Source organism: Petaurus breviceps, unplaced genomic scaffold (genome assembly GCF_028583685.1).
Source record: "Petaurus breviceps papuanus isolate PSGF00001 unplaced genomic scaffold, PetGlider_PUasm1.0 173, whole genome shotgun sequence".
Lineage (NCBI taxonomy): Eukaryota > Metazoa > Chordata > Mammalia > Diprotodontia > Petauridae > Petaurus > Petaurus breviceps.
Window position 1 is genome coordinate 17303803 of NW_027185759.1, and position 26322 is coordinate 17330124.

General features: G+C 38.8%; 1 protein-coding gene across 1 annotated transcript in view; it reads right to left on the reverse strand.

Moving 5' to 3' along the window:
• Positions 1–26322, reverse strand: part of VEPH1 (ventricular zone expressed PH domain containing 1) — a 196176-nt gene that overhangs the window by 77077 nt on the left and 92777 nt on the right. Inside the window, exons 7-8 of the mRNA XM_069083457.1 lie at positions 23503–23715; positions 21549–21946 (exon numbers count right to left, since the gene is read on the reverse strand). Coding sequence (XP_068939558.1) covers positions 21549–21946; positions 23503–23715 — 611 coding nt within the window. The remainder of the gene's footprint in view (positions 1–21548; positions 21947–23502; positions 23716–26322) is intronic.

The following is a 26322-nucleotide window of genomic DNA, read 5'->3' on the forward strand; positions in this document are numbered from 1 at the left end:
TGGGGATAAAAGTAGAAAAAATAAGCAATCTTTCCTTAGAAGGAGCTGGCAATCTAACGGGAAAGACAAGACATACATATATAACTATCTATGGAATAAATATAAACAAATACGAAAATATAGAGAAGGGTTAAATACAAGATTGGGAGGGAGGGGGATTAGAAGTTGGGGCAGGGTTCAGGAAAGGTTTCATGAAGAAGAAAGTAGGACTTGAGCTTCATCTTGTTGGAAGATATGAATTCTATGAAGTGAGTGTGAGGAGGGAGTGTATTCCAGGCAAGGGGGAAGGTTATTACCAAGGCACACAGATGGACGATACGGTGTCGTGCATAAGGAACAGAGAGAAGGCCAGTTTGACTGGACCATAGAGTGTGAGAGAGAAATGTATATTGGAATTGGAAAGATAGGTTGGGGCCAAGTTATTAAGGGCTTTAAATATTAGACAGGAGTTTATAGCTGATGCTTGTGGGGAAAGAGAAGCGCTAGAGATGATTGAATAGGAGAGTAATATGATCAGTAATAAGGAAAATCACTTTGGCAGCTGTGGGGAGGGTGGATCAGATTGAGGAGAGCTGAGGTTGGGCTAAGGAATCAGGGTCATTGCAACCATCTGGATAAGAATCTGAGCTAAAGGGTGTGAGCTAGGGCCAGGTGTGAGAAGGGTTATGAAGGTAGAAATGACAAGACTTGGCAATTGGTTGGAAATGTGGGGTGAGGAGATGGAAGGGCTGAAGAGAATGCTGAAGTTATAAGCTTGGGAAGCCCCCCAATGAAATGTAAGTTCCTTGAGATCCTGAGGGAGGGCTTCCCTTTTGTTCTCGTAGCACATAGTAGGCACTTGATGCTTATTGATTGATTCCTAGGACTCCCACAAGATGGATGGTAAATACTGACTGCTGCTTCTCTTAGGACTTGTTAGGAAGCTGAGGAAAGAAAGAAGATCCACTCACAATGGAATCTGGCCTTTCAATCTGGATTTTTCCATCTCCTCTCTCCTGGCTGCAAAAGTCCATTCCAACAAGAACACTGATACTTTTCCTGGTATTGCTGAGAATACTTGCCTAATTGATCCTGTTTTTACTGTGAGCTTCTTGGGTCCCAGAGAAGCCAAGTAGGAAGTGATAGATTGGGGAAGAAAACCCAGGGACCCCTTCTCCAGTATGTCCTTCACTGTCTTAGTCATGGCAATACCAGTTGAACGCTGCAGATCGGTGCTTACAAACTGGGTATTTGTTTCTTTAGTTGGAGGACAGAAATAACAAAGTAAGGTCCCAAATGTAAGAAATACACAAACCAGCATTGTTTATGGTAGTAAAGAAGAGGAAACAATGAGACGAATCTTTTCTTCTGTCCTGTCCCCAAACCCTAACCTCTGTACTTTCTCTTCTCAGCACTCTCAAAATTGCTATTTCCAGTGAGGAGGAAAGGAAGATAATGAATCTACTCCTCACTGAGGTGTTACTGATTCCACAGGTTACACCCTCCCGGGAGGGTTTTCATTTTTAAATAAAATGACAAGATCAAAGGCAAAGGTTAGCACAAAGGAACTAACTACTGAAAGAACCCCAAGCTGTAGTAACAGACCACACAGAGGAGAGATTCAGGGGCAATCTTTCACATAATCCTTGACAGGATCATAAGTGATGCTTAGGACTTGTCAGGCAAAGTCCAATCTTGTTCACAGAGGTCTGTAAAGTGAACAGCGAACACACCCACAAGTCTTGTTGTTCTGTCTGACTCTCTGACCCCACTGGGACTTTCCTTGGCAAAGATGCTGGAGTGGTTTGCCCTTTCCTTCTGCAGCTCATTTTACAGATGAGGAAACTGAGGCAAATAGGGTTAAGTGACTTGCCTAGGGTCACACAGCTACAAGTGTCTGAGGCCAGATTTGAATTCAGAAAGACTCATCTTCCTGACTCCAGGCCAGTGCTCTATCCACTGGGCCACCTAGCTGCCTCTAAATCCCTTCTACAGAGCCCAAATCTGACCCAAGATTTTTGCTGATCTTGTGCAAAATTGTGTTTTTGTCATTCCATCTAAGGTTCCCTCCCTTCTGCTCTGTATGTATTTTGTATTTATATGTTACCTCCCCCATTAGAATGTAAGCTCTTTGAGGGGTGGCACTTTTTTGTTTGCTTTCCTTTGTGTCCCCAGTGTTTTTGCAAAGTGGTGGAGTATAGTAAACACTTGTGAAATGCTTGTTGAGTGCCCGTGATGACGGCAAAGTAGGATGAGAAGAAACTGAAGGTTTTCTCTTTGTTCTTTCTTGTTTTGGGGGTAAGTAGAGGCATCGCCATAGAGCTTCTCAACACAGGACCCAGCACTTCTCATTGTTGTTTTGGCTTCCTTTGTAAGTTCATGCATCTTATTTTAAACAAACCTAATTCTGGGCAGGGGTCCATAGGCTTCATCAAACTGCCATGTCACAGAAAAGGTTCAAAACCCCTGCCCCAGAGAGTTACATGGAAGCCAAGGTTTGGATTTCATTGTCTGTTTTCAAAGGACATTTTCTTGGTGAAAGTCCTTGAAAGATCCTCACCAATCCTTTAAAGATCCCAGTTTTCATCAGTATATGTGCTGCTTTCATTCACACAGATGGCAAGTCCTGGGCAGCTTGGTAGATAGTCAATATGAATTTCACTGGCTTTAAAAAAAAATTGATCACCCAGAAGTTCTTGTGATGAATCTCTCAGTGCTTAGCTGGGCTAGTCTGGGGACCATAGTCCATCTCCAGACCAGGAACAAGACTTTTTTTTTTTGAAAGACCTGCCAAAGTGGATATTCCACTGCCATGGTCTTCAACAATTCAGCATAACCTTCATCCCACAGTAAGGCATCAAAGGAAGACACTAGTGAAGGATCCCTTAAACTAGTAATTTCAAAATACATCATGTATGAATCATTGTAGATCTTACCAAGGCCAATTTTGATGAATTAAGTGGAAATGAATTTGAAACACATGGATTAAATTGATCTTAAAGTGTATTTAGGTTCAAAAAGGAAGAAAAGCAATGTTTGGCTTATAGAACTTGGGGATTTCTTCATCCCTGAATGTTTGAAAGGCAACATGCAGACAGAATTTAAAGTGGATTCTCTCACTCTCAATATTATGACATTGTAATTTACATCAGACATACTAATTAGAGAATTCTTTGCACAAAGCAGGTGGTGTGTGGCAGTTTTGGGAACTACCTAATGTTTGTGCGCCTCTGTTCCTGACTAAACGCATGACCTTAATGGAGCTGCTGGACCAAAGGCCAAAGTCAGATTAGTCTTCATTGTGTTGCATAAAGTCAAAATATTGTAATGTGGGAGGTAGTATAGCATAGTAGAAAAAGCTAGGGTTCAGTCCCAGCCCTCTTTGTGATCTGTGCTCCATTGGACAAGTCACTAAAACTCTCTGGGCTTCAATTTGCTTATTTAAAAGAAAGAGGAGGTTAGATAGATTTTTGGACATAGGGTGGGAATTTGTTTTATGGACTCTGCATAATTATTACAAGAATTTTCTTTTTATTTTTTCAAATGTTCAATTTGGGACTGAGAGGGAGAGATAAAAATTAGTAAATGTATTATTTTTTTTAAAGAAGTAAAGATCCAAAAGAAAAATAGAAAACAGAAGAATTATTAGTCTTTGAGTGTCTTCAAAATTCTATCACCTCCAACATGGGTTTCTCTGATGCATAGTTTTTCTTTTTGGTTAAATCTAAGTGTTTTCCTGGATTATATCTTTTAAAGTGTCGTGTGTATTTCCTCCTATAACACAATGAGTATTGGAATATTCAAGGTCAAACATGGTGGGTCCACTTTTATCAATGTTGAGAAAAATAACCATAAAAATGAAACAAAACAAAGCAAAAAAAAAAAAAAACCAAACCCAAAATGGAGTGGTTTGGAGTATGTGAACCTCAAGGTCTCTTCCATCTCAAAATCTATGATTCTTTGAAATCAGATTGTGGAATTTAAGCTTAGAAATGTCTGGGAAAAAGCCCTGTGAAATTATAAGATTGTGAATTTAACACTAGAAGGGACCATTATGGCCATTTATTCCAATGCCCTCATTTTTACAGAGGAAGGAAAAGAAGCCCAGGGAGGTGAAGTGACTGTTGGACTCTCAATCTAAAGTGCTTCTCCACTGTCACGTTACGTAAAATACACCTTTGGAAATGTGCCAATGGACACTTGAAATTTTGGATGGCAGAAAGATCATGGTGATGGGAATGCTCTGGTTCTAAGTTACAAGAAAAATGAAATATGTTTATGATTGTCTGTATTTCCTTTAGTGTGAACCCCCTGCATACATCTAGTCACCATAGGGTCATCCATAGGAAGGTTATAAAAGCATAGGTATGAGTCTTGAATTTATGAACTAGTGTGAATGTAAAAAGGAAACAGCATAAGAATGCTGAGGATTCTGGGAATATCCAAAGTGTCCAATCCAAAACTAACGCAATGTTTCCACTCAGATATGCATTCTAGTAAAGCTTCAAAGTCAAAGACTTTAGAATCCACAGTGATTCGATGCATTTATATTGAAAAGCAGATGACTTTTACCAAGATGTCAGAAAAATCAGTGTTTAGCTGTAGTGGAGAAAAGCAACCGTAGGACAGTGACATCAGTTCCCTACCAAAAGGAAATAAGGGTCTCTTGGATTAAATTCTATGAATCGAGGATAGATAAATTAATTTATTGGTCTGAGATTCCTTGATTGTCTTAAACCACTTTCCCAATGTTTGAGGTTCAGAGAGGCACAATTTGCCTCTGGCAGAATTTCACTTAATTTCTAACTCTCCACATATTTGAAAGGAAATGTAACCCATATGGTTCTAATTCATTTACACCACTCAGAAAAGGATTGTTGAAGACACACTTGATGTCCAAGGGGCATTTCGAGTCTTTTAAAATTATTTGCCATGAAAAAATTCAAAGTCACGTTTCATGAAGGTCAAAAGATCACACCTGGAATGCTCTAAATTTACATCAAGGAGCAGATTCTACCAGTCTCCGGCACATTCTGAAAGCTTCCTTTGAAAGCTCCTTGAGCCATTTTGGCAGCTGTCCCTCAAGCACTGTTCTCCTCGATCTCCTCATCTATAATTAGGGAGTAATAAGAGTGCCTACCTTCCAGGGTTGTTGTGAGAATTAAATGAGATAATTATGATAAAGCGCTTAGCATGGTGTCAGGCACAGTTATTAGTATTTGTTTGCTATTATAAGGAAACTAAGGTAGAATGACTTGCCTAGGGTCTCACTGCTAATAAGTGTCTGAGACTGGACTTGAACTCAGGTTGTTCCGACTCTAAGTCTGGTGCTCTATCCACTGTGCTCCCTAACTGCCCAAATTTTAAGTGTTTATGATGCTTATTATTTTATCATGATCAGAAGGCAGCTAGTCAGTTCTCTAACAGAAGTCCATGGCAAAATCAGCTTCACCTAAGGGAAGTTTTTTGGAATGAATCATCACAGAATCTCACAGTTGGAAGGGATTCCTGGGGTCACCTTGTCCAGCCTTAATCTGAAAAAAAAATCTCTGCTACTTTATTCTGTGAAGGAAAGTATTACCAGGAAAAGACTAGCATAGAGAATTTACATGATGGGCTCTCTAGGAACTTTAAGCCCAGCTTTCAATTTAAAACTGTCTGGCATGCTCTGTCAAGTTCTTAAGTAACAATAAATAATCATTATTAAAAATTCAGGGGGAATGATCCCTCTTGCAAGGCATAGACTAATAACACAAAGATCGCTTTTAAAAATACCATTGGAAGGACAGGTGTGGTGGTGCCTGTCTGTAAGTTCAGCTACCAGGGAAGCTGAGGCAAGTGGATTTCTTGAGCTTGGGAGTTCTGTGTCATAACAGACTAGGCTGAGGGGTGTCTGCACTAAATTCAGCATCAATATGTGAGTCCCTGGAAGTGGGGGGCCACTAGGTTGCCCAAGGAAGCTCAAAGTGCCCCTATCAAAAATAGAGCAGGTCAAAGTCCCCTTGACAAGCAGAATGAGACCAGGCTTGTGAGTAGCCACAGTCTTTCCAAAAAAAAAAAAATCACACCATGGAAATAATCTTAAATACCATAAGCATAACATTTAGTCTGTTAAATATATATTTGGGCTAAGATAAATATTGCCCAGTAAAAAGCACTTACTATGTGTCCACTCCATACTAGATATTATATTAGATGTTGGAGAGAAAAAGACAAAATGAAAGCAGTTCTTATGCTAGAGATTACATTCTACCGGCAGATTTCACATGTTTTCTGACTGCTTAGATCCTACCGTGGTAGGCTCTCTTCATGGCATGGCCTGTCTAGAAAATGAGTGATGTCCTCCTTGGCGATGGACAGCTTCAGTGAGGGGTTGGCTGGTTGCTTGTCACTGGCTTTGTAAGGATTTCTTGCTCATGGCAAGATTTGGGTGAGATATCTTAGAGGTCCCTCTAATTCTAGGATTCCATGAAATAGCTTCCTACCGATTTTTCTAATGCAAAGTTAAACGTCCAGAAATGCTTACATGTGAAAATGTCAATATAGCTTCTTCTTTTTTACGTTAAACACCCATTTAAGGGGACATGAGATTAGGGAAACTAATAAATGGTCATCCCTGGAACTCAGCACCAGGTCCTAGAATAGAAATGCAATGCCTTTATGGTTCATGGACAACTGTCTTGAGTCCCCAAAATGGAGAAAGAAGATGTTTCTCAGTGAGATATTCAGGAAATCCAGGCTTCTGTTCTGGGGTGTAAGGACCGTAAAGTGCAAAGGATCATGGGATCACAGATTCAGAGCTGGAAGAAGCTACAGAAGTTAGCTAAGAGAGCTGTTCTTGAAATAAGGAAGACCTGAGTTTATATACTGCCCTAGGCACTTTCTGGCTGAGTGACTCTGGGCATTTAACCTCTGTGGGACTCAACTGTAAAATGTGGATAATCATAGCACCTACCCCCCCCCAAAGTTGTTGTGAGGACCAATAGAGAATCCACATATATATATATATATATCTACATTATGTATATATCAATAAATATACACATATATAGTATTTTATTAACCTTAAAGCACTATATAAATGCTAGTTAAAATTATTACTATTTGTATCATCACCAGCATCATTATTCCCTTATTTTGGAGATGAAACCAAGACCCAGAGAAGTTAAAGGATTTGCCCAAGCTCATGCAGATAGGCACACAGTAGGTGCTTACTAAGCGTTCATTGACTGACAGGGCTGGAATGTTCTGTTGAGGGTGGATAAGTGATATCATTGCTAAGTATGAAAGAGATGGGTCTAGAACATCCACAACCTATGGATTAGTGCTGCCTGAGCAGAAAGAACCTTGGCTCTGGGGTCAGAAAAGCTGGACTCTTAGTCCAAGCACCAACTCTTCCTAGCTGGGAAATCTGGGCAAATCATTTAAAGTCCCTGGGCCTGTTTCCTCCCCCTGCCCTCAAGCCCTAGTTAAACAAGGTGAGGGAGAGGGACTTGATAGCTTTGAGGTACCTTCTAACTCTCAGTCTATCACCTTGCAGATGGCTATTTTTCTGGGAGCAGTTGTAGTGTGTGTGTGTGTGTGTGTGTGTGTGTGTGTGTGTGTGTGTGTGAGAGAGAGAGAGAGAGAGAGAGAGAGAGAGAGAGAGAGACAGAGAGAGAGAGAGACAGAGACAGAGACAGAGAGAGAGAGAGACAGAGACAGAGACAGAGACAGAGAGAGACAGAGAGAGACAGACAGAGAGAGACAGAGAGACAGACAGAGAGAGACAGAGAGACAGACAGAGAGAGACAGAGAGACAGGGAGGGAGAGGGAGGTAGAGGGAGAGACAGAGAGACAGAGGGGGGGGAGAAAGAGAGAGAGAGAGGAGAGGAAGAAAGAGAGGGAAAGAGAGGGAGAGAGAGAGAAAGAGGGAGAGAAAGACAGAGAGATTTGTTGACTTTTCAGGGCTTCTAAATTAATGAAAGCAATATATTAGTAAGTGTGAATGTTGGCTTAATAATAACATCTGATTCTACTTACATATAATGCCAAAAGTAATTACATTATTAGATTAAAAGAAAAAACACTATTTAATAATTTTTTTTTAAAAAAACCATAACAGTATTGTATGGATTATTGAGTTTCTCTTATTTCTATATTCTTAGACTCCTATATGATTTTTATCAATGTGGACCAAAGCCATGTTAAGCTTAAGTAAGTAGAGAGAGTCCTTGAGAGTCAGCCCATAAGCAGAGTTCTGCACAGGATAATGGAAATAATGCCAAGAGCTATCTCTGTTACTTGGCATTCCTTTGAAGTATTTCCCGATTGGGTGAAAATGTGTCCCATCTATAGCTTATGGCAGGTAACCTGAGTTACAGACAAGCTAATTTTTAAGCTGACTGTATTTACTTTCCTTCAAGAGCCTCCCATGAAGAATTTGCTTTTGACTCAATTCAGATGTTTGAATGTTCCCAGGAAATGCAACTGTATTTTTGTAAATGACAAATGGCTGACATTTCTTTGATAATTAACAAAAATAACATTTTTCTGGTGACTTGCATTGGAATGTTTCATGTAGTCACATGGTCTGGTTATGCCCTGGGCCTATCTTGGCCAGAGGTTGACTGTGATATAGACAAAACCCCAGACCTTTCCTTGGCTGGGTTTACGCTAAAGGAATAATAATGACCTTAACCTGAAAGCTAACATTGACTAAATGGAAAGAAGGCTACACTCAGCATCAGGGACACCAGGTTTAAAATCTCACCTAGCTCTAGGATCCTGGTTCAGTCACTTTGCCCCTGTATGCTTTAGACACCTCCCTAGACTTCATCTTCTATGCAGAGATTTGTTATACTAATCATTGATAAAGGGAAACTTTCATTTTTTCCCCTTAAAATGCATTAGCTTAAATAACACCCTCTTTGGTGCTATTGATCACACAAATCCATATATCATTTCCCCATTTTGTCATAGACAACCCATTCCAATATTTTCTATGTAAAGATCATGGGGAGCTTAGCATGTCAGTGCCCCTCTGTATTCTCATTCTGCTGACCCTAAACTTTGGCAGCGAGCAATCGTACCACCGTGACTCTGGCATGGGTCTTTGGTGACTCAGTGTTTATTCCCGGGGCTTTCCTTTTGCATTATTCTGCCATGCCACCCCTGATGCAACCTCCCCACTTGTGCTGTGGATCCAGTCCTGAGGTCCTGCTCATCATAGCTGAGAGCTCACTACAGCTGTCGGGTCCTGAACACCTAAGTGAGTCACCTTCCCACCATGGCAATGCCTGCCTACCATCTCCTTCTCTGGGAACACTAGTCAAACCGATACAATGTTCCTGGCAAAGGTACCATTTGATTGCCATATGGCTCCACTCATGACCCCTTCTGGGACTTCATCCTTCCCTTCCCACCCCCTTTCATATGTGTTCTTTCCTCCATTAGAATATAAACTCTTTGAGAAAGGAATGTCTTTGGCAAATCAATGTCTCCTTTCTTTACTTAGCACAGTGTACTTAAGCACAGTGCCCAACACATAGGAAACAATAAATGTGGTTTTATTAATTTATCCCCTCTAGTAGGGTCAGAGGCCAAGCCCCACTTGGTCATTGTTTCAGCCCGGATTGGCTCAGAGTGAATGTAAATGGAAATTGTTTCTGTTTTGTCCAGAAACCCTGAGGGTCTTTCTTTCCCTCCCAGATTGATATTTTTTCTCTGACTAGGTAAAAGAGGCCATTCTCTGCCTCATTTCTTGGCTAGCTTAAATCACTGTTTGCCTCAGTGGTGTTGCCTCAGTCAAACTGAGACCTTAGCTTAAAAAAAGGCCAAGGTCTCCCACTGTATCCAGGGCTATCCCCAGTCATCCTGATCTGTATCTTGCCATTGGACCCAGATGGTTCTAGAGGAGAGAATGAGGCTGGTGACTTTGCACATCCCTCCCTCACTTAAATCCAATTCACTTGCAAGTCATGGCATCACCTCCCTGAAGCCATGGTCCTCTTCAAGAACAAAGGACAAACAATGAGATGTCTGGGTGCCATCATATAAACCACTTTTCATTTTTTAGGAACAATAATATTTGCAGTATTAATAGAATTGCAGAATATCAGAACTCAGAGAGATTTCCAAGAGTGTCTAGCCCAACCAATACCTTTGAATTACCTTTTTAAAGTCCCTGAACAACTAATAATAACAATAATAATATCAGTTATCATTTACATAGTTCTTTAAGATTTACAAAGCACTTTACAAAAACTTATTTTATCCTCAATAACAAGTTGGAAAGATAGGTGCCATTATTATTCCCATTTTTATAGGACTGACACAGACAGTGGTGAAGTGACTTGCCCAGGCTCACACAGCTAGTAAGTGTCTGAACTCAGACACTTACATTTGAACTCAGGGCTTCCTGAGTCCAGGCCCAGCTCTCTGTCCACTGTGATGCCAACTAGCTGCCTGGTTATCCAATCACTCCTTAAACTTTAGTGAACAGGGACTCTCTACTCCCTGAGGCAATCCATTCCACATGTGGATGGCTCTAATTGTGAGCAAGCTTGTCTTACATCAAGCTGAAGTTCACTTGTTTGTACCTCCAAATTACTGCTCCTTCCTCTGCACATTGACTTTCTGATATTGATAGATTTGATTTTGTTATTGATCATATTCCATACAATAGTCTTTCAAAAAAAAACTTGAAAACAGCAATCATATCTTCCCTAAATGAACCTTCTGTTCATGAATCAAAACATCCCTAGTTTGTATAATTGGACCCTTCCTGGCATGCTCTCCAGGCCCCTTACCATTCAAGTCATCTTTCTTTCAATGAACTCTAGCTTTTCAGTGTCTTACCTATAAAATTAGATCCAGAACTGAACGTTAAGGAAAATTGAGAATTTACCTGCTGCTCTGCTTTTGGCAAATGGATAACTCAAAAGGTGTTCAGCTATTTGAAGTCTCCTGTTACTAAAATATCATCCCTCTGTTCCAGGTTTGTGATCTCTTCCTCCCTTCTTTCCACATTGACCTGATGGTGACATTGCTTCTCTTTCTCCCTTTATTGATCTGTCCACTAGCAGTCTTCAACACACCTTCCATTTCAAGTTCGGAAATTTCTTGACATAAGTATGTCTTCTTCATGTATATATGCAAGAGTATATGTAACGCTAATCACTGCTCCTCTTATCTGTTCTTATCCTTTTGAATAAGGTATAATCTTTCCAGAGCCTTATTCCAACCATGAATTGGATCCCACCTAGTCTCAGTGTCACCTATAAAGTCAAGTTTCCTCCCTGGTTTTAGGATTTTAATTCATCTTCTTGCTATCTGCGTCACCTCTACCTAGCATGGTGACTGGAACATGGGAGGTTCTTAATAAATGCTTGCTGATCATCCATGCTTTGTGCAGTTGTATAGAAACATTTGGGACCATGGGCAATGTGATTGGATCAAACAGTTCTCAAAAGAAAAGTTGCAAATTATTAACTTTATGAAAGACTGTCCCAATTCATTAATAAATGCAAATCAAAACAATTCTGATGTTTCATTTTATACATAGCAAAATTTTAATGACAAAAGATGGCTATAATCCAAGTTGAAGGGGTTGTGGAAATATGGGCACATTAACTCTTTGTCAGTAAAACTGTGAACTGGTCCAACAATTCTAGAAAATAATTTGACATTTGTGCAAAGAAAATGACTGAAATGTCCTTATCCTTTGACCCAGAGATTTCATTGCTAGGCATCTAAGGAGGTCAATGACAAGGATGACCTCATGTATACCAACATATTTATCATAAAAACTGAAAGTAAAGATACCCATTGGTTGGAGTATGACTAAAATTGTGGTACATGAATGTAATGGAGGATTACTATGCCATAAGAAATGATGACTATGGTGATACATATGGAAAGACATAAACTGATATATATTGAAGTAAACAGAAACAGGAAAACAATATATGCAATGATTCCAACAACTTAAGGAGAAGGAAGAACCACAAAACAATTGAACCTGAGCCCTGTAAAATTATAATGGCTGAGCTTGGCCCCACAGAAGAGACTTAAGAAGGCACTCCCTTCTGTTTCTTGGAAGAGCTGGGGAACTAAGGATTTGGAACATGGCATATAATGTCAAATTCAATATTTAGGTTAATTTTGCTGAACTTTTTTCTTTTCAAATTCTTTGTTATAAAGGATTGTTCTCTAAAAGGGAAAGAGGGGCATACACATTAGGAAAAACAGGTAATATAAAAACAGAAAATGTGGAATTTTATTTTAAAAATCAATGACTTAGCTAGAGGCACAGATGGCATTCTTATCTCATTTATAGGTGGACCCCAGATGGCACATTTAGCTAACATGCTGGATGACAAGTGGAATTAAACAGTTAATACAGAATAGAACATTTGACTGAATTGAATAAAGTAAACTTTTATCAGAATAAATGCAAAGTTTTACACTTGGATTCAAATAATCAATCTCTTGATGAGGGGGAGGTACTGCTAGACAACAGTGTATCTAAAAAGATTGAGCTGTTAAAAGCATGATAAGGAAGCCAACTTAGGTAATTTTGGATATATTAAGAGAACCAAAGCACCTACAAAGGAGACTGTCCTGTTATGCTCTTGGTCAGACCATATTTGGGGAATTGTATTTAGTCCTAGGGATAATGTCCTATGGATAGTGTGCTGGGTCTGGACCCATCTGGACTCATCTTCCTGATTTCAAATCTGGCCTCAGACACTTACCTGTTTTGTGACCCTTAGCACGGCACTTAGCCCGGTTTGCCTCAGTTTCCTTTTCTATAAAATGAGCTCGAGGAAGAAATGACAAATCATTCTACTATCTTTGCCAAGAAATCCCCAAATTGGGTCACAAAGAGTCAGAGATGACTGAAATGACTGAACAACAGTATTTGGTTCTGGGAAATACAATTTAAGGAGGATGTTGATGAGCTGGAGAGTATTCAGTGGAAGGTAACCAACCCCCCATGCTAAATGGCAGGGATGCAGATACCAACAAGGTGAATTAAAATCCTAATGCAAGGAAGGAGATTTGACTTTCTAGGTGACACTGAAATTAGGAGGGATCCAACTCATGACTGGAATATGACTCTGGAAAGGTTGAACCTTATTCAAAAGGGAGAGGACTGGTTGAAAGAACTGGAGACATTTAGTATGGAGGACAGAAGACTGAGAAGGGAACAGAATAGTGATATTCAAGACCTTGTAGGGCTGATTAAAGTTGTTCTGATTAGCCCCAGAGAGCAGATACAAATATAAAGAACATGTATTAAAGCACTTTGCTAATTGTTGGGATGCAAATAGAAAGAAATAAGTTAGCGTCTACCCTCTGGAATCTTATATTCCAATGGTGGGGCGAGAAAACACAAAGCAGAACTATAGTTGAAGTTGAAGAGGTGCATCAAGAATGCTGTGGAAGAATGATGGAGAAGTCCAGAAAGTCAGCTGAGTCAGGAGTGAACTGAGACTACCTGGGGCTCCTCATGCCCTGGAGGACCAGACTAGGGACTCACCAAGCAGCAGAGGCAGGAAGAACTAGGAACAGTGGGTGGATTTTGAGTTGACTTAAGCTTCATGTAAGAACCAACTTTCTAAGCATTAGAGCGATCCATGAGTGGAATGGCTTGCCTCAGGAGGCATTGAATTCTTCTGAATTGGGGAGCTTTGAGCAAAGGCTGCATGAGCACTTATTAGGTATAGTGCAGAAGGGATTCTTCATTAGGTATAGGACCAGATCCTCTCTGAAGTTCTTTCCAATTCTGAGAGGCTGGGATTCTGTGAAAGCCTTCATTAAGCATTTACAGGCAATGATGTACATGCTGGAGGCAGCATGGCACTGTGAGAAGCACTTTGGCACTGGATTCAGAGGAACTAGGTTCAAATCACACTTCAGATAATTACTATCTGTGCAACCCTGGGCAAGTATTTAACCTTTCTGGGCCTCAGTTTCTTCATCTCTAAAATAAGAAGGTTGAACAAGATGGTTTCTAGATTCTTTCTAGCTAGGTCTAGAACAGAGGTTCCCAAACTTATTTGACTTACCAGTCCCTTTTTTAAAATAAAAGTTACTCAGCACTGCCCTGTAAATTTACTTTCTTTAACCCTTCAATATTTTCTTGAAATTTGCATCATTTAAAAAATTTAAAACATATTTTTAAATGATGCATCTTAGATTTAATAATTTATTTTAAAGTTGTGGGGTTTTTCCTGCATTGAAATTTTGATGACTCAATATTGCATCATGTAACTGCATGGTATTGGATTATAAACAAGTCATCACACACACATACTCCTGCTGATAAATGCTGGACTTCCTGACAGTGTGTGACAGGATCACCTGCCAACACTTGCTTGTTAAGACTTGTTGACAGATTGGACCACTGATTGGTTATAACTTACATTTTGTGTATTTATTTGGAAAATAATGTAATCAAGATTCTAACTATTTTACACAAGAGATGAAACATGCACAAATGGTTTTTCAAAATTTTCTTACCTTTTCTTCTTTCCTTATGTTTCCTCACTTATTTTTTTTCAATGCCCTCCAATTGCACTGGAGAATACTATCACCCCCCTGGATCATTCCAGTGCCTCCCCCCCACCCCGGGGGCCAGTATTGCCCACCTTGGGAACTTATGATTAGATTTATGATTCTAGTCACATTTCTCTGAAGAAATTATAAGAAAGCTCCTTAGATACAGAAAAAGGAGCAATTAAAAAAACCTATTATGGGTTAGGGCTTGGACAGGGTAAAAAGGAAAACTGTGAAAGGGATAATCCAGAAAAATCCCATGATGTTTAGGGAGCCCTTGGTGTTATCACACGTCTCTGCCAGACCTCTGCTTGGCAGAGTGCATAGGCCTGTGGGCTCCATCTCTCTCAGCTTGATGATGGCAATAGAGTTCCTAGATGACTGCCTTTCAATTCTAAGATTCTCTGGAAAGTCAGCAGGGAAGAGCATGATGGGAGCACCACTTCAGGAACTAACAGGGAATCCTACTTACTCACACTTTGCTGAAGATAGAAACTCTTCATTCAGAACACGTAAAGAATTCTGATCTAAGACTCTGATGAGTCTGACGAAGGCTTTTGGTGGCAGTAGTAATTAGCTTGTTCACTCTTGCAACTCTATGGTTTTTTCGAAAAGTTACACATGTACACATTGTACATGGCATAAAGTGCACTACCCTGTGTGGACCTCAGTTCACGGACCATGGTCAAAAGATCTGGATTCAAGGCACTGAACTCTACCACTTAATGCCTGTGTGATTTTGGGGAAGACGTTAGCTTCCATGGATCCAGTTATCTTTATGCAGATGATTCTCAGATTGATTTATTCAACCCTAACCTCTTTTGTTTCCTCTGGACTTGCATTTCCATCTGTCTAGTGGACATCTTGAATTAGATGTTTTAGATTAGATTTTTCCCCCAAACCTTACCCTCTCACTAACTGTTTTATTGTTGTTGAGGGCACCACCGTTCTACCAGTCACCCAGACTTGCAACCTTGGGATCATCCTTGACCCCTCACTCTCACTGCTCATATATATCCGACCATCCAATCTTATTTTTTCTACTCATATTGTTTCTACTCATCCCTTTTCTTCTCTGAACTGTGATCACCCTGGTGTAAGCCCTCCTTACCTTATGCATAGACAATTGCAATATCCTGCTGGGTAGCCTTTCCTCAAATCTCTCCCCATTCTTTTTTTGTTCAAAATTTTTTTCTTTTTGGAGGGGGAAAGGCAGGGCATTTGGAGTTAGGTGACTTGCCCAAAGTCACACAGATAGTAAATGTTAAGCGTCTGAAGTGGGATTTGAATTCAGATCCTCCTGACTCCAGGGCCGGTGCTCTATTCACTGTGCCACCTAGCTACCCCTATCTCTCCCCATTCTAATCCATCCTCTGTTCAACTGTCAAGCTTATCTTCCTAAGGTGAAGGTCTAACCATATTTCCCCACTATCTAAGGAACTCCAGTGGTTCCTTCCTGCTGGTGGGATCAAATACAGTATTCTCTGTTCAGCATTTAAAACCTTTCATAGCCTTGCCCCTTCTTACCTTTCCAGTCTTCTTACACCTTACTCCCCTCCATGAACTCAGATCCAGGGGCAGTGACCTTGCTGTTTTTCAGAAAAGTCTATCTCCTTTTTCATTTTTATTTTTATTGCTTGTCCTCATTCCTGGAAATTCCTCCCTCCTCATCTCTACCTCCTGGCTTCCCTGACTTCTTTCAAATCTCAGCCAAAGTCCCACCTTTTGCAAGAAGTCTTTTCTCTTTAATTTGCAATTGATTCTCTTTTTACAGTTGTTCACATGTTGTCTCCCCCACTAGAGTGTAAATTCTTGACAGCAGGGACTGTTTTTTGCCTTCCTTTGTATCCTTAGCACTTAGCACAGTGCCTGGCACATAGTAAATGTTTAATAAATTTTACTTTTCTGACTAACTGCCCTGTGCTCTCCTTGGCAAATCACTCAATCTCTCTGGGTTTCAGTTTCCTCACCCATGAACTGATGGGGTAGGATGAGGTGACCTAAACGGGCCCTGCAGCTCTAAATTTAGGACATCATCCTAAATTCCTCATTTTCTCTTGGTCTCTTATTTATCTGTAAAATGAGGGGGTTTGGAAGAGATAAACATTATGATCCTGTCCAACTTGAATTCCTATGATCCTAAGTCTAAAGTATTCCCACAACATCAAAGTTGCAAATATCAAGTAGAAAAAGATGTTACCAAAAAATTGTTGCAAATACAGCAGAGCGTTGTGATGATAATGTTGTCCTTGCATGAGCTCAGCTATCCCCAAAGCATCTGCATAAAAGATGTACCCATCTGTTGTGTCAAGGAATGAAGCAACAGTGCATCTGAAAGCCTTACTGTTGCTTGGCCAACCTATATTTCAGGCACTGGGTCATGGTTCCCAAATCGCCTTGCCTGATACTCTCCTTTGAATACATAGGTTGAAGATTTGCTTTTGACAATTTAGTTTTTATTGATGCCCCCCCCTTTTTTTTTTACCACTTTGCACTATACTCCTTCAACCCCCTACTCAATATCCTCCCATGTACAAAGTAAAATAGTTAAACAAAACCAAAAGAGATTGCATCTTTCAGTCTATAAAATGTCAACTGTAGTCTACTCCCACCATATACTTAGAGAAGGGGGATCTGTTTCATCATCAGCTGGAGTGATATTTCTCAGCATCTTCTCTGATTCCAGCTTGGAACCTTACTAATTGTGTGATCATGGACAAGTCATCTAAGTTTTCTGATCCTCCCCACCTATCAAATGAGGGGGTTGGACAAGATGGCCTCTGAGATCTTGGCTCCTAGGTACCTCTAATACATAGTCCCTATCCCAAATTTGTCTAGCACAGATAACAGGAGCAGGCTTTCCTTTACCCTCAAGGTCAAGGACTCATCTCCATCAACAGAGTTCTTGAGATGAAACCTCTGAGAACATCCTCTAGGTGAAACCAGAGTAAAAACAATAAGTAGACCTAGTAGATTAGTATGACTGAATCCTCCAATTTAAAGGTGGGACTAGTTATAGAAGAAGAGAATGGAGTGGCATTAATTGATCTGGTCAAGTCTACAAGCTCATTTGAAAACATAGCCAGTTAAAACCCACTTTACCAGGACATGAAAGGATTCTGCCCTGTGTGAAATCCTACTTTGTGAAGAACAAAAATAAGGTTCCAACTTAGATGATAAAGTGACTGTCAAAGCAAGGTTCCAGTAAATTTGTAACATCTTAAAAAACAAACAAACAACTGTATGTGATGTTTTCCAAAAGTCTTAGTGTAGTTTTAAGCCATTTAAAAACTTAAATCTGTACCAAGATTTTTGGGACACCTTATATATTCTATTTCTTCTTAAAACATTGTAGTCATGCTTTAGACCCATGCCTGTGTGTGTGTGTGTGTGATTATAGTTGTACAACTTCAAGTTTTACTCTATTATTCTACTTACATTATTGAAGTCTTCATGCATATTTTCCTGGTTCCACTCATTTAAATGTACACATCTTCCTATGTTTCTCTGAATTCTTTATTGTCATAATTTCCTACTAAGTAATATATCACATTACATTCTTGTATTACAAATTATTTGACCATTTCCCCAATCAATTTGTATCCACTTATTTTCATTTCTTTGCTATTCTGAGTATTACTCTTACTCTCCTGCCCTCTCCCATATTCCTGCATGATTCCAAATTGTTTTCAGAATGGTAGAACCAATTTACAGCTCAATCAATAGTATATTAGTCTGATTTTGTCATCTTTGACAAGTATCTTCAGTGAAGATGAAATCTCACAGTTCTTTTTAGATTTATATATATTCACATTTGCATTTGGTATATTGGTGACATGTTTTTTTGCAACCTTTTTTTTCTTCTACTTTCCATTTTCTAATTAAAAAAATACAATTTGATTTTCTCTTGTTACTGGTGATTTTGATCAACTGTTTATATAGTTACATATAACTATATAGTTATATAGAAATAGAAATTTCTGAATGGCTTTACATGATTGGGCATGTCAGTTTCTACTTGACTAGCATCAAATTAAACAAAGTTGAATTTCTCAATTGGTATCTTTTCTTAGTAACTTTTAAAATTCTTGTGAGTGAGTCTCAGCTCCTTTTGAAGGAAAGAAGTGAAACCTTGGAGTGATCACATAATCATAGGATAAGTTGCAACAACCAGGAGACTGTTCACTGGCTTTTGGATAGAGGACTTTGTGTAATTTATGAAATATTAACAGCTTGTCCCGTGAGCAGTCAGCACAGGTTTTTTTTTTTCTGTAAATAGATTTATAATGAGTCACATCAATCTCCTTTTCCCCGCACATGTCCTACTCAAGGAATTTCCCAGTGACTTATTTGAGAAACTTCCAGGAAATTACAATAGTATGAATGAATTCTGAAATAATGGCTAAAAAATACTTGCCAGGTTTTCAGTTTTTGTTTGACAGGAAACATTTTGCATAAAAAGAAAATGCTATGCTATTTTTAAGGAAAAGAAATGATTGATTCATTCAATATTTCAGGCAAACCCCCTAGACATTTAGTTTACACTGTAATTCCCAACATAATTCACAGAAGTGGGAAGAAATATCATCTGTTTTGACAACTAGGTGTTAGGAACAGCTTCTCAGGATTTTTCACAAATTCCTACAAGAAGGAAACCTTCCTACTCGGCAGACATGCTTTTGATTCTTTGCAACTAATTTAAAAAAAATTGAAAATCAGTATGTATGTATATATTTACACATACACATGTATAGACGCACAGTGGATAGGCAGTCTGCCTTAGAGTCAAGAAGGTTTGGCTTCAGGTCCTGCCCCTGCCTCATAGACATCCTGGTTTCATGATCTTGGTCAACTCACTTAACTTTGGGGGGCCCTGGGTAATTCTGTAAGACTCCAAATGGCAAAGCAGGTATTGCTCTGCATTAGAGGAAATTTCCACGTCAGTGATGAAATGACAAGTTTAGACTACTGTTTTTTAAATTAGAAGTTAAATGGCACAGTGCATAGATAATTGGGTTTCAATTCAGAAAGAACTGAATTCAAGCTCTACATTAGATACATAACCATTGGTAAGTCACTTCAATTTTCTGAAACTCAGTAAACTCCTTAGGATGTGTGATAGATATTATCTCCATTGGTAGAAGGAATTTCCACACTGGGAAGTTCTCACCCCAATGATCTCACAGATGCTTGGTGAATTTGCATTTAGATCAGGGTTTCTTAGATGAATGGATAGATGGATGGATGAATAGATAAATAGATAGAAATAGATATATAGATATAGATTATAGCTATATAGATCTATATAAATATAGGTATGTTTATACATACTAATATAGAGAGACATATTTGCATGCTAATATATCTAAAGATACATATTTAGATCTATATAGATTCTATCTATATATACATATGAACTCCACATGTATGTGTGCATACACACATATTGATATGTGTACATATAACTGTATTTAAATATATTTAATTTCCTTTATAATTCTATTTATTTTATGTATTTATTTTATTTTATATTTTTATGTTTATTTTAAAATTTAATTTAATTTAGTGTATTAAAACAATACTGACAAAGGGTTCACAGGCTTCATTAGACTGACTGCCAGAGAGTTCCATGACCAAGAAAATGTTGAGAACTCCTAATTTAGATGGCTATTGTCTCATAATGGATTTACCACTTGGTATGGTCCTGAGAAATTCATCTAGCTTTGCTTCCTTATCTATACATGAAACATATGGGTTGTTGAAATAACTAGCAGTTACTAAAATGTGTGTTTTATATTGAACTTGGTTATTCCAATTATTTCCTAAAGCTAACATACTAAATTATTCCAAAATCCCTTTAAAAAGTGAGCAATGTTTCTTTTATTTCCCCAAACTTAATAGTTATAACAATTTGGTACAAAATACATAGGACATGTAATTTTCCACTTGGTCACACTAAACCATAATGTATGTTATTCTTGAGTTCTTGAGTAGCTACATAGCTCTCTCCTCTCTTCATGGACCTGAGCAAGCCAGGGTAAAGATGTATTTTTTTCTTGTTCTAACTGGTGATAGGCAAAAGGCAAAACAGGAGGGCTGGAAGCTAATCTTGGAAAGAGGTCATGGTCAGAGATAAGGAATAGAGAAAGTGATCTATCACTGTAGAGCTGAAATATTCTAGCTGTGGGGCAGCTATGAGTCTGGGGGCTCTGAATAGGGAAAATCCTATAATCATAGTACTACAGTAGTGCAATAGACCATGGAAAAGGACAGCATTTCTCAAGAATATGCAGAGCCATGGGATATTCCCTCCTCTAGCTATGATCCAGATCATGACTAGGATAGAACAACCAGAGCTTTGACCCAGAGTACCAACATTTAAAATGTGCTGGTTAGCAACTGGTTAGTGCAAACAACTAAACCAAATAAGAAGCTATTTAGTAGCATACATTTCTGGTCCATAACGGATTACAATTCTCCTAGAGTTTGATCAATTGCTTCCCCAGATGTAGCCTAGGAGGCATAGTCCCATAGTCCAGATGTCTAGCCCAAGGGATTGGGTCATGGGGTCTCAAATTCCTGGACTGTATATATCTTCTAAAAAGTTTATCTGAGGTCATATTTTATGTATTTTGCCCAAGGTGCCAAAATTGTTACTACTCTTATTATGATAGTGAGTTATTCCTCCATATATGCAATAGCACATAATTAGCATTCTTCTATGCCTGAAGAGGAGAATATGGTTGTGGAAGTAATTTACTGCATGAACAATCAAAGGGTAACCATGAAGTTTGGGTAAAAATCATCATAATATTGTGGTCTAATGACCACTGATTTGGGATACTGGAAGATGAGCTACTCTGAATAAGCTAGAAAAAAGCTGAACAAATGATAAGGGAATACTTTCAAAATAACATATCCAAACGCCCGAAAAGAGACAAGAGGACCAATTATGCGATGACAGCAGAACTGTGATGCCAAAGTCCTCTAAAGTTTTGCAAATTTGAAAAGTTCCAAATGCTTACCTTCAATGGTGCACTGATCTGGGACGGGAATGCTCCTCCCAATTTCCATGACATATGCTTTCACTTTGCTGAGATTTTCCTTTAAGTGCAAATAGAGCTTATCCTGGTATTCCACATGACTTTGTGCAGTCTCTGGTGTTTCTTCAGGGTCATTCTCTTTAACTGTTTCTGGCAAGTTCTCGGATTCTGTCCATTTACTACTTGGGTGTGAAATTGAAGAAATTTCCAGCTGTGGTTCTTCAGTATCTGCCTTAAATGATGACTTGTGATTTTCTTGGCTAAGCGGGTCTATTTCTGAAAAAGAGATGCCAGCCATTACATCTCCATTCTGAACATCTTGCTCGTCATCTGAACTTGTGTGGTTTAGGTGGGCTGCATGCAGAGCTAAACTTTTTGACCTATAATGTAAACAAAGGAAAAATTAAAACATGATTTGAAAAAGAAAAAAGATTCATTGCAGAATTCCAAGTGAGAAAAAGATAATAAATAGGAATGCAGCTTCTGGAGTGAGTTCTGATGCCTAGATTGTACAAAAGGTTGCTTTAAAAGTGATTAACAACTCAATGACGTCACTAACTGGGGCATAGGGACATCCTCCAATGTATTTAACTGACTAGTGAAGATTCAGGTCATTAACAGCCTAGGGGTATATTCAAAGCCAGAGATCAAAGAATTCAGAGTTAAAATTAACTTACATTGCCAAGAATAGTCCTAAAATATTTCCACATTTTCGGAATCTATAATTTTATCTGCTGATATGGATCATAGCCACTCTATAGTCCAACTGAGCTTTAAGAGTTGCTAGGGTCATTAAATTCATTCCCTCCTGTAGTCAAGCTGGTCATTTAGCTAAGGCTGGTCAGAAAACAACAAACAGCCCATTACCAGTTCTATTAGCTAAGCTATCCCACATTGGCAATCCCTTGTGAAACTCATTCCCTGAAGTTTTCTCTAACTCAGGGTCACCTGAAGAGGAATGGAAATATACACATACACATACACATACACCTACACATACACATACACCTGCACATGCACACACACACACGCACATACACACATAAATGCACATACACACACACACACGAACATACGCACACACACAAATGCACATATGCACATATACACAATGTACACACATATGCACATGCAATACATATGCACATATGCATACACACATGCATATACACATGCACAGACACATAGACATAAACACACATACACATATACATGTACATATATATACACATATGTGTATATGCATGTAAATCTTGGGATTTTCTTCTGAAAGATAATCTATTGAGGCTTTTGAACTTTGATTGCCAATACTGTTGCCTCTATTTAAAAATAAAATATTATTGAAACTCTATCACACAATAAAGTTTCCTCTACCAGATAATAATCCCTTAAAAACAAAGAATTTTTTTAAAAAGGAAAAGCATTAATGGTTAAGCAAAAGTAACCAACAGATAAAAAAAGAGTAACCGACAGATTAAAAAAGATTGTATTCAATGTCTCATTCCCATAGTCATCCACCTCTGGAAAAAAAAATTAGGTGGGCATCTCTATTCTTAATACTTTTAATAGGTTTATATAGTGCTTCCACATAGAACACACAGAGAGACCTTAATAAATGTTCACTGATTATAGTAGCATAGGCCTAGAAGATCCAGAGACCACCTAGTCCAACCCTCTCATTTTAAAGATTAAAGATTAAATTTAATTTTCTTTCTTTTTTTCCACCTTCCAATGAGAAAATGCATGCTAAGTGCTCTTTATGAACCTTAGATGCCAGTAAATGCTTATCACCACAATCATTAAGATAGACACCAAGTAATCCAGGAATTAAATTTCTGATAGCTACAAATATCAGTTATTTAAATCATCCCCATAACACTGAGAAAAATCTTTATGACCCAACTGATGGGAAACCTGAAACTCACAGGCATCTTACCTGTTAAATCTCATATCTTTTCTTTCTTCCTTTGAAACTTGGCTTAGACTATATCTTCTAACAGAACTGGGAGTACTGTTCTCTCCATGTATTTTTTCTTCAAAAGCCTGTATCTTAACTTGCAGCCTTTCATCCTCTTCCTTTCCATCAGTTGCAGTAGGTTTGAGATGTTCCAGTGGTTCTGAAGGTTCCTTTTCAGATTCACTTTCCGTCCTAAAGGAACACAAATGATTGAATTAAAAGCTGTCATTCTTGCCTTTGGGAGTATTAGCATTGTCTCTTTAACTGCCTTTCACATTGAATAACACACTTTGCCTAGTGAAATATATATTTTTTTAAAAATATATCGATTCAGTTCAATTCAGTTTTAAAAACACATTTGTTAAGTATCTTCTCGATATAAAGACAAAAACAAAGCTTCCATCTCCCCCTAGGAGATTATTATCTGGGGTGAACAGGGAAAAAAAAAATATATATATATATATAAATGACTTTAATAAAGTATTTTATTTACAAAGTAATAAAATGGAATTCAAGTGGGAGGAGCAGCTAAGCGCCTTGAGCTATGCTTTGAAGAAATCAATGAGCAAATATTTATCAAGCATCTGCTGACCACTGGCATTCAAGCAATGAAGACCATTAGAGCCCCAAAGCCGGTGAAGGAGAGAATCCGTATTTGGAAAGAGCAGGTGGGGATCCTATGAGAGGGCTAGCTTTACATGGCAGAGGCATGAGAGATGATGAGGAAAAAACAAGCTAGTTTCCTGAAATAACTAGTAGCTGGCATTTATATAAAACTTGAGGGTTTACAAAGCACTTTTGTTAACTTGTTAAATCCTCCCAATAGCCCAGGAAGGCAGGTATTATTATAAACACCATTTTACTGAAGAGGAACCTGAAACACAGAGACATTAAGTGACTTGCCCAGGGTCACACAGGAAGTGTCTGAAGCAGGATTCAGTCAGGTGTTCTGGACTCCACCTCACACACTTTATACACTGTGACCTAAATGCCTCAGTATAAAATATCATTAGAATCAAAGCAAGCCGATCTCAAGTGTGGATTGGGCCATCATTGATTCATCAATTCATTTCTTCAATATTTATTGCATGCCTACGAACTCCAAGGAGGTGAAGGGGCTTTTAAAATTGCATAAGGAATCATTACAGCATCCACAGGGCATGGATTTTCCGGCACAGCATTTTCTCCTGCTGGCCAAACATTCTGGAAGCCGTTTCCTGCTTGGCCAGGCTGCCTGCAGTTCTGATACATTTTCCTGCAAAGGTGACAAAGGCAAAAACGTTCATGGCCATAGGTAGGTAGGCTCCATATCACCTTTAGGCAGAACGTTTTCCCAGAGTGCACGTTGCTCAGAGGTGATTCATGTTTTGGAGACTGGCAGACATTCCCTTGAAGCAGTGTCCCCTGGGAGGATTTGGAGACAGATTATGGTAAATAGTTCAATGTATAAAGTGGGAAATTTCCCTTTGGGAGTCTTTCCTGGATTGCTCAGGCCTCATTTCATTGTCTGCTAGGCATTATGATAGACACTACATATCTTCAAAGACAATAAGTGAAGCTGGCCCTGCTCTCAAAGAGCTTCCATTCTATTGGAGGGTCACATAGATAAAGAAAAACTAACAAACCAAGGTAACAATGAGGAGTCTGCTCCCACAGACCAAAAAGCCCCCACTGGTGCTGGAGCTCATAATGATGTGTTGGGCACATTCACGATGCTATCAGGAATAGCAGTAGCAGAAACAGTTATAAATATATGGTTGCCATGTTTTTTTCTTGCCATTGGGGATACCTTGGAAGTTTATATGCCATCTCTCCCTTGTGAGGATTTTCATTAAATCTTCTCTTCTCCAGAGCAAACAGCAACAATTCTTCCAACAGTTCCTCATGGAATCCCAGTCTAGATAAGGCCTAATCAATTTATGAGATAGGATTAGAACTTTGATCTTATTAATATGGAGAACTCCCAATGGGGAAATGTAGCTAGAAACCTTCTTTGTGCCTTATAATTTGAGAGTTGCCTGAAGTAGTGAGGAGTTAAGTGATTCCACCAGGGTCACACAGCTAATGTGTCAGAGCGAGGACAATCTTTCTGATTCCGAAGCTGGCTTTCCTTCTGTTATACCATTCTGGCTCTTCACTTGTCTGTAGCCTTCTTAAACTATTGTACTCACAACCAATCACAATATCTCAGTTATGTTCTTAATTGAATGCCTGGGGAAATCCAACAGTTAAATATACCCTTGTTTTTCCAATATGCTCATTAAATTACTATATCTAGGATTTTTTAAACTGATAGAATGTGAAAAAATAATGTACTACTACCACCCCCCATGCCTACATGTCAGATGTTAAGCATCATGTGAAGTTTTAAATCTTCAAATATATGAGTTGTGAGACAGAACAAGAAATTCTTCTTGTAATTGGGACTTTAAATTTGTTGATTTCTTTCCTGTTGAGCTCCAGGTTAAATAACAATGACAGGAACATTAAAGCTGTAGGGAACATTTTTCTTCCCCAAAATTTCAAGCTCCTAATTTTGTGTGACTATTACATACCTCCATTGGGACACTTGCTGTTCCATGTTTTATATGACCCTTAGTTTCAACTCTCTCTTATTTATTACTCATAATCTTAACACTTTTCATGTCTCAAAGACTGCTTTAAAAAGCTTCACCCATCCTATATATTGGGAGACTAGGGAAGCAACTGCAGAGAGATGCAGACACAGCCATCTCACGATGCCCAGGCTCCCTTCACTTCTTCCCCATTAGAACGAAAAATGAAACATATCTTGAGCAA